The sequence below is a fragment of the Miscanthus floridulus genome, chromosome 6, assembly GCF_019320115.1.
Source record: "Miscanthus floridulus cultivar M001 chromosome 6, ASM1932011v1, whole genome shotgun sequence".
Lineage (NCBI taxonomy): Eukaryota > Viridiplantae > Streptophyta > Magnoliopsida > Poales > Poaceae > Miscanthus > Miscanthus floridulus.
In genome coordinates this window covers 99456596-99467404 of record NC_089585.1, presented here as the reverse complement: position 1 = coordinate 99467404, position 10809 = coordinate 99456596, and the positions used below count along the sequence as shown (strand labels likewise).

Here is a 10809-nt window from a genome sequence, read left to right as displayed (position 1 = left end):
TACTTCTCCTACGTGGGGAACCAAACAAAAAGTCAATCATATGAACCCGGAGATCCCAGACCGGATCGGAGCTTTCGGTCAGTGCTGGACTTGGGCACAAAATGCCATGGCAGGACCGCAGGAGAACGCATGCAACTCACCGAGCGGCGTTACTAATCGTATATCACAAAGCGATCACAAACGCTGGTCAAAACATTTGATTGGAATCTCCTTACTTCTCAACGTATTTCAACACGATTACAAAGACTGCTGCAAGCACGGCTTTGGCATTTGACGCCGTCCATAAGTCAATTAACATTCGTTCTTCCTTCACGTGATCCCGGACGCCTTCCGGAACGAGTACTGTTGTACTGCTGTCATCGTCCACACAGCTGTGGCCGCTGAATCGGCTAGCCGGACCTCTCGTGTCCACACGACGTGGCGACGGGCCGGGATTGTATAGGAACTGGTTATATAAGCTCGCGCGCATTTCACCTGTGTAACAACTACTCTGTTCCTTCGTGATGACGCGTCGTCGCTTCTTCTTTCTTGTAGCTGTAGCCTGCCTGATCCATGGCTTGGGCACGCCGCGCGGGTGCTCTGCTGCGCCAACCGCGGCGCCGTCCTCCGGTTCCTCCTCGTGCTCGGCTGCCGTCACGTGCGGCAAGGTCAACATCACCTACCCGTTCCATCTCCTCTCCGACGGTGGCGCGGCCGCCGCCTTCTGTGGCTACCCCGGGCTGGGCCTCGACTGCGTGGACGGCAACACGACGGTGCTCCGTCTGAGCACCAACAACAACACCGTGCTCACCATCAACTACCCGGCGCGCACCATGTTCGTGGTCGACTCCGGCATCGCCCGCGCGGGGTACGACTGCCCGAGCGTCGCGCACAACGTGACGGTCGCGCCGGGGTCCGGGGTGCAGTTCACCACGTCGGACGCCAGCCTCACCTTCCTCGTCGGCTGCGCGGGCAGCGGCGGCGGCGACGGTGCCCCGCCCTCGGCGTGTCTCGACGGCTCCGCGCCGATAGGCTGCGGCCTCAGCGGCGTGGCCGGGGACGGGGAGAGATCTTACGTCTTCCGGGGCGCCAGCGCCACCGCTGCTGCCGCGCTGCCGGGAGGAAGCGAGTGCGCCAGGTACTGCCGTGGCACGGTGACCGTGCCGGTGTACGCGGCGCTGTTCGACGTGCCGAGCTTGTCCAACCTGTCCACCAGCTACGCCAGGGTGCTCAAGAACGGGTTCGAGTTGAGCTGGGACAGGAGCTTCGACGAGCAGTGTGGCCCGTGCGAAAGCTCCGGCGGGTGGTGCAGCTACAACCGGACGACCACGGCTTCTGGCGGCGGCGGCGGCGGCCCGTTGGTGTTCAGTTGCATCTGCCCCGACGGACGGTCAAGACCAAGTGACTGCGGTATGTTAGGTTTATTAGCAGCTTTTATGCACGTTTATAGCACACCACAAGTCCATTACATATGAGAGTTGTTAGATCAGCAATTTGCTTATTTGGCAGGTAATTAATAGAGATATAGAAACCACCGTCAATACACCGTTGGAACTACCCTTACCCCGCCTCTCTTTTGTTCTTCATCTCTTTTTCTCCACCTCTCAGATTCCACTCCAACAAATCTGAACCAACTCCAATTTTTCACCCTAGCGGTCTAGCCTCACGCACGCCGCCCTTCTCCTCTATTGTAGCCGTTCGAACTAACGGTCGATTCCGTAACACGATTTCTAGCATGTTAGTAGGCTAGTACATCCTCGTAATAGTGTTGTTGGCCCAGATGATATGTGTGATTGTGCGGTTGCTACTATACCACATCTCGAAAATTAGATAGGTAAAGGTCGTCTTATGGTTTTTCACACTATAAATTAAATCTATAATATCTATAAATCAACCCTTTTATATGAAGTCACGAGTCCAGAAGAGATGCTTGTGCCATCCTATTGGTACAGTGGGCCATAAGCAAAATTTAGATGCTATATGCCACATGTGTTGAGCCCACATGACACTGATGACAGAGGGGTGGGTGAAGCGATAGAGAGGCATTATCTTTGACCTAGGTGGAAACAAATATTGTCAACTATTTTTCAATCTAACATCAATGCATCTTAGCTCGAAAATAAATGTGCTGAAACAAAAAAAAAACAGTCCTCTCTTGAAAAGTGAAGTTTCTTATTTTTTCGGTTAAAACAGATATTTTTAAAGTATTGTTTTTTCCAAAATACAGTAGATGCATGCACATATAGTTCGCACGGTCCAGCATGGGGATGCATATTACCCCTAACGTTTTTAATTTAATAAAGCTTTTAAGTATTTGTAATTAAGTTGTTGGATGTTTTATAAAATTTAATTAAAATACTTGGAGCGTTTGGCTACTCCCGGTGGCGGTGGTTCGCTACCGTGGTGATCATCTTTTTTTTTTTTTTGAGCGCTATCATGGTGACCATCATGTGCTATCCTTAAACAGATGTAGGAATAGCTTCAATGACATTATCATATTACAGTAGTATTGCTGATGTTTCCTAGACACTTTCAAAACAATTAATCGTTTGGTGTCTGTGCCTATGAAAGTTGACCAGAAGCATGGAAACAAGAAACTCAAACAACTATATACAAAAGATTTCTAAAATTCATGTGTTTATGACAACTAATAACAATTTCCATCTACTTTCCACTGCAGGGCATGGTATCACAAGGAGGAAAATCAGAACATGTAAGAAAGACACACACATATATATACAACCTAGCTTGAAAAAATCGTGTATGTTGTATATACGTACTCACTCTGCACAGTGCACAAGCCCTAATATTGCAAAATGTTGAATCTTATTAATTGTTCTCACTGTCTATAGATGTAATAGCATCAACAACAAGTATGGCTTTCGTGCTCCTATTGTTTTTGGCATATCTCATGCATCACAAGAGAACCTATGGCTCATTCGTCTTCTGGAGAAAAGGATCATACATTTCGCCAAGAGTTGAAGCCTTCCTGCAAAGATATGGTTCTCTCCACCCAAAGGTTTACTCCTATATGGAAGTGAAACGGATGACTAAATCATTCACGCATCAGATAGGGCAAGGCGGATGTGGTGTTGTCTACAAGGGCAGTCTTTCCTGACGGCCGCTTGGTTGCTGTGAAAATGCTCAAGGAGTTGAAAGGGGATGATGAGCAATTCATGAACGAGGTAGCAAGCATTAGCACCACGTCTCATGTCAACATCGTGACTCTGCTAGGGTTTTGCGTACAAGGTTCCAAGAGAGCTCTCGTGTACGACTACATGACAAATGGTTCACTTGAGAGATTTATCTTCAGCAAGCACTTAGAGGACAAGAATTCTCTTAGTTGGGGCAAACTATTTGAGATTGCGGTTGGCATTGCAAGAGGACTAGAATATCTACATAGAGGATGCAAGACTAGAATTGTGCATTTTGACATCAAGCCCCACAATATCTTGCTTGATGAAAACTTTTGTCCGAAGATATCCGACTTTGGATTGGCGAAATTAAGTGTACAAAAGGAGAGCGCGATCTCCATTGGTGTAGCAAGGGGCACAGTTGGGTACATTGCACCGGAGGTTTTCTCTCGACAATTTGGAGTTGTTAGTAGCAAATCTGATGTCTATAGCTATGGGATGATGATTCTTGAGATGGTTGGATCTACAAGAACCACAAATAATAATACTAACTGTGAGAGCAACGATGAGCTCTATTTTCCTCGGTGGATATATGAGAATTTGGATCAGTACTGCCTTGATGCTTCTGAGATGTCTATGAGTGATAGTGAGGTTGTAAGGAAGATTATTGTTGTTGGGTTGTGGTGTGTACAAGTGATGCCCATCGATAGGCCTTCAATGAGTCAGGTAATTGAGATGTTGGAGAGTGACCTAAAAGACCTTCAGTTGCCGTCCAAGCCTCTTACCTCTTCTTCGTAATGTTGAGCAGAGTGCACTCAAATTTGCTATTGCTTGTGTGCTATAAACTTTGAGGTTGTATATCCATCCAAATATGGAAAATATAATATAAATGCGAGGTCACTCACAGAATTGCATGGCTAGTATATCCTTCGATTTTTATATGACTTACAGTGAACTTTTCTTCTCTGTTTTTACTCATATGTTCTACTCTAATGTCCGTGGCTTTGTTAGTATTTGTTGTCAACTTGTCATCATAAGTAGTTATTCCATCACGAGCGATCTGCGTGGTATATCTCTTTTTATTGGTTGGTTAATGATATAACCTCAAGCTACATAAATGTATGAACCTTACCTTGGTATAATAGCTCATGTCATCATGTAATTCACTTCGCCATAGGAATCTCTCAAACTTCACTTCGTCCTTGGTACATGGTAGTTGTGTTGTGGATCTGCTCCTTGCCGATGCAGATGTCTCTTAATAGTTCTCCAACGCTAGAGCCGTTGTTCCCGAGTCTCCTCGACTGCCATCTAAGGCGCGAAAGGTAGTGCACAAAGGGAAAAGCGCGAATGGAATGCAGGGGTGGGGGCGAATAGGAGGACACGAGGCGAGGTGCACTAGATTCCCTTCACCACATGTGAATAAAATGCCTCCTTCCAAGTATAGTGTCAAATGGTTTCCATGACATAGGAAACAATGCCCGCACAGTTTCACCCCACATGAAACTCCCCCCCCCCCCCCCCCCCCCCCCTCTCTCTCTCCTTATTTTGCAAAAATGAAATCCGCATTGGGACTAGCCTAATGCTGATGTAAGGTGAATTTACTCTTCATTGTATGAACGGGCATATATCATTTGGGAAATGTGTCACTTTCATTGTATAGAGTACATTGCACCTGAGGTCTTCTCCAAGCAATTTGGAACAGTTAGTAGCAAGTTTGATGTCTATAGTTATAGAATGATGGTCCTTGAGATGGTTGGGGCAAGGGACAAACATATGTCATTGCGGACAATGAATCTAGCAGCCAATATTTCCCTCGGTAGATTTATGAACATTTGGATGACTACTGTATCAGTGCTTTTGAGATTAATGGTGAGACCAGGGCTCGTGAGAAAAATGATTGCGTAGGTTTGTGGTGTATACAAGTTATACCAACTGATCGTCCAACTATGACTAAAGTCGTCGAGATGCTAGAAGGAAGCACAAGTAATCTTGAGCTGCCACCAAAAAGTGATCCAGATTTGAAGATCAACAATATGTTACTAAATGCTATTGATTACTCGCAGTGTTGCCCGAGGGCAAATATGAGTTGCAGTTTGCATAATTTAAGACATTCATCAAAGTGTGTTTTTGGACTGTAAACAGTAAGCAGCATTGGGAATCTTTTAACCGCAGTGTGCTCGTACAACCTTGTGTGATGGTATTATTTGTGTCAGGGTTGCTACAAGTACAACTCTCTTCTGTGCCAATATGCACAATTCATTGGACAACTGCATTAAGATGCCTTTACATCCTTCGAAATACAATGCAAACTACAGATGACAAGTATAATCCCCGTTGGCCACTCAGATCAGAACTACGTCGTATAATTCTTGAATACTTTTTTTTTAGAGTTCAAGGGTGGCCCCCGGCCTTTATATTGCAAAGACCAAACAGTTAAGCATCCATACAAGTTTTGTCAACCAGACCAGATACGGTAATACGCCAGAACTTGAAACAGCCGAAAAGCAGAAGAAAGAAAAGGCTATCAAGACAGCAGAACTACATCCCCCAGGCATCAGCAAGGCCTGCAAAGCTGATCCATTTCCCATCCAAAGACACCTTCTCCATGTCATTAACGTCAACCAGCATCTCCTTTGCTTCATCTGGCAACCCAGCAGACTTCCTCCAGTCAATGCCAGATTGGTACAGGAGGCGCTCCCATTTGTTGTTGACTTGGTTCAGCCAGGCAGTCTGGGAGGCCTTGTGACAGCAGTCCTCAGTTTGTCCAGACATCTCATAAACTCTGTCACACTCTCCCTAGGACATAGCGAACTCCAATTCTGTAGCATGGTTGTTAGCAGCACAAAACACGCCCGTCCTTCCAAGGATGACCCTGAAAACACAAACTGTTCCTCACTTTCCAAAGCCCCCACAGGGCCGCAGCACAGAAACTATTAGCAATCACAAACTTTTTATTACTCAACCACAAAGTACCTACAGAAATGAAATCTGATCCCACCTGTCTATTTAGTACCTCAGACTTAACAGCCCACAGCTGTTTGGCAACCACACACTCAAAAAATAAATGCTGAATAGATTTATCCTCTGAGCAAAACAAGCATGAGGGATCCTCAACTTTTCTCCTAATACTTAAGTTGTCTCTAGTCAGGAGCTTGTTCTTGGATAACAGCCATAAGAAAAAATGGACCCTTGGTGGGATCTTTAAAGCCCAGACCGCAGGAACATGAACAGAGGTCACTCCTCTGAAATTAATGACTTTATACAATGATCGGGACGAATACACTCCCTGAGAATTAAATTGCCAAACACAGTTCTTGAATACTTGAATTAGTAACCGGACCATCAGGGATTTATAGGCGCAGGGGTTACCTATTGCCGAAGTCGGATTGGACAAAAAGGAGCAATGCAGTTCAGATGCCAGCAGTCGGCGTCGGCCGAACTGGTGCCGCCGCCTGGCCAATCATTGGGACTAGCCTAATGCTGATGTACGGTGAATTGACTCTCCGCTGTATGAACGGCATATATCATTTGGGAAATGTGTCACTTTCGTCTTGTAATATAATAAACCAATAATACAAGCTCGCCGGCCTGGCCAATCATTGGGACTAGCCTAATGCTGTTTTGCAATGTCCATCAGCCCATAACTCAAGCCAAACTCAGCAGCTTCCATACGAGATTGTCTTGCCATTTGCGAAGTATTCTGCCTCTTTCTCCTTCCACACAATTTCTTACCGCTCAGCTTAACAATATACTAAGTGCGTATGCTAAAATTGTAGCGCAAGCCGTGTGCCACCTTCCATTCCACGATGCCCAAGCCCAACAAGCTTTCGCTCTCCGCTTAACTGCTCTGGGCCATGTCCGTGCTCACCGCGGCGGCCTCAGACGATGTCAGAATCGCCGTGTACTGGGGCCAGGACGCCAGCGAGGGCTCGCTAAGGGACACATGCAGCACCGGCCTCTACGCGTACGTCAACATCGCCTTCCTCTCCACGTTCGGCGACGGCCGCGCCCCAATCCTCGACCTGGCTGACCACTGCGACCCGCCGTCGGGGGGCTGCGCGTCCCTCGCCACCGACATCTCCTCCTGCCAGTCCGCGGGCATCAAGGTGCTCCTCAGCATCGGCGGCTACAACCTGTCCTCGCCGTCGGAGGCGCAGGGCGTGGCCGCATACCTCTGGGACAACTTCCTCGGTGGCACCGGCACCGGTGCTCCCCGCCCGCTCGGAGATGCGGTGCTCGACGGCGTCGACTTCGACATCGAGGCCCCGTCCCGGTACTACGACGACCTCGCGCGGAACCTGACGTCGCTGTACAGGGGCGACGCGCGGGGCAGGACGTACATGCTCACCGCCGCGCCGCAGTGCCCGTTCCCGGACGAGTCCTTCGCGGCGGCGCTCGGCACGGGACTGTTTGACCACGTGTGGGTGCAGTTCTACAACAACCCACCGTGCCAGTACGCCCATGGGGACGTCGGTGCGCTGCGTAGCGCGTGGCAGCAGTGGACGGCGGGCCTGCCGTCCACGACCGTGTTCCTGGGCCTGCCGGCGTCGCCGGACGCTGCGGACAGCGGGTTCGTGGACGCGGACACGCTCGCCTCGCAGGTGCTGCCGGCGGTGGAAGGCGCGGCCAACTACGGCGGCATCATGCTGTGGAGCCGCTCCTACGACAAGGACACTGGATTTAGTGTGAAGCTGCAGGGCATCTTGCAAAACCGGACCTCAGATAAGAAAAGGAGAATCTGTATGTGGTCACTCAGTCAGAGATGACTCATTTGACAGTTCAGTTTCATGCCGTTTTAATTTTAACTCCCTGTTATCTGTGCAGATATAATAGTAGGAACAGCTGTCGCTGGCGTTTTGCTGCTGTTCTTGCTTATTTGCATTTACTTCCTCTGCCACAAGAAGAACCGTGGGACGCCACCTCCTGAGGAGGGATCAGGGACCCCTCCAGCTTCAAAAATAGAACTGCCTCAGCCAAAACAAAAACCTCAGCGTCTGAAATGCTACACCGATTCAGAGATTGAGAGGATGACAAAATCTTATGCTCACAAGCTGGGCCATGGCAGCAACGGTGATGTTTACCGTGGCAACCTCCGTGACGGCCGTCAGGTAGCGGTGAAGGTGCTGAAGAACAGCATGGGTGATGACAAGGAGTTCATGAGCGAGGTCGCGAGCATCGGCAGAATTTCCCATGTCAATGTTGTCCCACTGCTAGGAATTTGCTTGCATGGTCCGACAAGAGCTCTCGTCTACGAGTACATGCCCAACGGCTCCCTTGAAAGCTATGCGCTCAGCAACGATGACTCGGTGGAAGAGAATTACTCGCTGCGGCTGTACTGGGAGAAATTGTTTGACATAGCCATCGGCGTTGCACGGGGACTAGAGTATCTCCATGATATGGGCAATGACAACGCTGTGCATCTCAATGTGAAACCCCGCAATATTCTGTTGGATCAGGAGTTGCGTCCAAAGATATCTGATGTGGGCGTAGCAAACTTATGCTTTGGCAGAGAGGGCAAGAGGACTGGAGATCCGAGGGGAAGAGATGGCTATGATGCACCTGAGGTGGTGTCCGGGAATTTTGGCTCAGTCAGCAGTAAATCTGATGTCTACAGCTATGGCGTGATGGTCTTAGACACGGTGAGGGCGAAAAGGAGCATCAGTGTTGGCGCCGACACTAACAGCAAGTACTTTGCTCAGTGGCTGTATGAACACTTGGATCAGTTCTGCAACAGCATTTCTGACATCAGTAGTGAGACAAGGGATCTTGTAAAGAGGATGATCATAGTTGGGCTGTGGTGCATACAAACGGCACATATGAATCGGCCTTCGATGAGCAAAGCCGTCGAAATGCTGGAAAGTAGCAGCATGGACTTGGAGTTGCCAGTAAGGATCTCTTGAGGTATAAAAGGCATGGCTGTAACTCGTAGTAACATTGTTCATATCATGAGAAGTAGTGTATCCATGTTCTCCAAGAAAGAAATTTCTGTAAAATATTTTTCTAGAAGAGCTCAAATGGTGTCACTGACAGAGTACAAATGGTTTCAATTACCCAATCCTACAATCATATATGATGTATGTTAGTGGTTCTCGCTGTGCCTCTGTCTTTTCCTTCTCCTGGAGTTGTTAGTGGTTCCCGCCCGCTCGCCTTGCTTTTGGAGTGCCTGTTCTTGGTTGTATGGTGGCTTAGTAGGAGTAGTGGTGCTCTTTTAGCAGGCATGAGGCTGGGCATGTAAATACTTGTAATTCTTCTTCTTTTTCCCTTTTTATCGTCTAATAAAAAATGCGGCAAAGCTTTTGCCGTTCTTTCTAAAAAAATATATGATGTATGATAACTCTACTTGAGGAACTATTTATGTGATCTTCGTAAGTTTTGTTTTGTATCGTTAGACTTGTTTGCCTTTCCTACCGAATAGGCCTTTCCTACCGAATAGGTAGAGTTCATGCCTTTACTGAACATTTCATCCTCAGCACATCTGTACTATCTCAGGGCAGTAAGGTGAACTCGGCAACAATTTTTGAAATCTTTTAAGAGAACAAAAGGTCCACAATTAGAGAGAAGATGATGAACAAGTTCAGATCATCTTACTGCAAGATAGCAACTGAACAGATAGTCACGCAACATAGGGATTAGTGCTACATAAGAGTACTGAAGATTAGCACACTTCTCTTAGGGACCCCTCTCACTACACGTCAAATGGTCTCAGAGACATACTGGTGAAATCTAAGTTTCTTAAACATATAGAACTACATGTCCCTCCTATATGTTGATGACATCGTCTTGACAGCTTTGTCCCCGGATTCATAATCTGGTCAAAGCTTTGCCAAAACATTAGAATCACCTACCGCTCAGTGGTAGGAAGGCTTATCACTCCAGGAAGGAGCAGAACAAGATTTCTGTCTATCTTATTGCCTTCCAAGCAATCCTACCTCTTTGCTTTCTGATTTCACCTTGCATTGATCTCTTGAATGCAGACTAATCGTGGAACTAAACTAAGGTGCTTAATCGTGGACCATGGTGTTCTTGCTTGATTTGTTGTCTTTACAAATGATTGCAGATTATGAGCTGGTTTTCTTTAGCTCAACATAATCCAGATGAAGAACTTATCCAAGGGGTTTGTGAGCATCCTGACAAAATTAAAGGGTAATTACTTTAATCTGAGCAACACTTGAACGCTTTTCCCCTACGCAGCTCGGGGTTCTTGCTGTACCTGCACAGGCACGTCTTCTGCTCCCTGAGCTTGGCGCAGCACTCGCCGGACGGGGCCGCGCCAAGGATGAACGCCGGGACGCACGGGCGTAGCGCCAGCGGGTCGCACCTCGGCGTAGCCCGACACACCATCGTGCAGCAGGGAGCGGCGGCGATTACGGCTACAAGGAGCAGAAGCTGCACCGCGTAAAGCTTCATGGCTCGTTGCGGGGCAGCCCTGGTTGTGTTGCTGCTATCGCGGCTGGAAAGCGAAGATTGGAATGGCTTGGGGCTAGAAGAGAGGGTGGTAGTGGTAGGGTATTTGAATGAGTCTGTGTCGTGTTTCAGCAGAAACCAGCACATGGTTGCTGGCTGCGAGAAAAACACACGATAGCTAGCACTCGGTTGTTTGCTGGCCCTAGAACACTCATTTCATTCAGAGACAAATCAGTGTGTTTTAGGTACCTATAGCACATGAATTGTTCCACCTTTAGATGTAAATCCAACG

The 10809-nt window shown here is 47.8% G+C and overlaps 2 protein-coding genes and 1 pseudogene across 2 annotated transcripts; all 3 read left to right on the top strand.

Moving 5' to 3' along the window:
• Nucleotides 1-503: 503 nt before the first annotated feature.
• Nucleotides 504-1496, top strand: LOC136460889 (uncharacterized). The gene is made up of 2 exons (XM_066460423.1): nt 504-1389; nt 1489-1496. Exons 1-2 carry the CDS (start codon nt 504-506, stop codon nt 1494-1496), a joined length of 894 nt encoding a protein of 297 aa, XP_066316520.1.
• A 1409-nt stretch (nt 1497-2905) lies between these two features.
• LOC136458766 (LEAF RUST 10 DISEASE-RESISTANCE LOCUS RECEPTOR-LIKE PROTEIN KINASE-like 2.4) lies at nt 2906-5328 on the top strand (annotated as a pseudogene).
• Nucleotides 5329-6967: 1639 nt separating this feature from the next.
• Nucleotides 6968-9013, top strand: LOC136458765 (LEAF RUST 10 DISEASE-RESISTANCE LOCUS RECEPTOR-LIKE PROTEIN KINASE-like 2.4). The gene is made up of 2 exons (XM_066458696.1): nt 6968-7853; nt 7938-9013. Exons 1-2 carry the CDS (start codon nt 6968-6970, stop codon nt 9011-9013), a joined length of 1962 nt encoding a protein of 653 aa, XP_066314793.1.
• The last annotated feature ends 1796 nt before the right edge of the window (nt 9014-10809 follow it).

Coding starts and splice junctions, on each gene's coding strand:
- LOC136458765 (XM_066458696.1), top strand. CDS start 6,968: ATGTCCGTGCTCACCGCGGCGGCCTCAGACGATGTCAGAATCGCCGTG. Junction 7,854..7,937: donor AGATAAGAAAAGGAGAATCT/GTATGTGGTCAC, acceptor TTATCTGTGCAG/ATATAATAGTAGGAACAGCT.
- LOC136460889 (XM_066460423.1), top strand. CDS start 504: ATGACGCGTCGTCGCTTCTTCTTTCTTGTAGCTGTAGCCTGCCTGATC.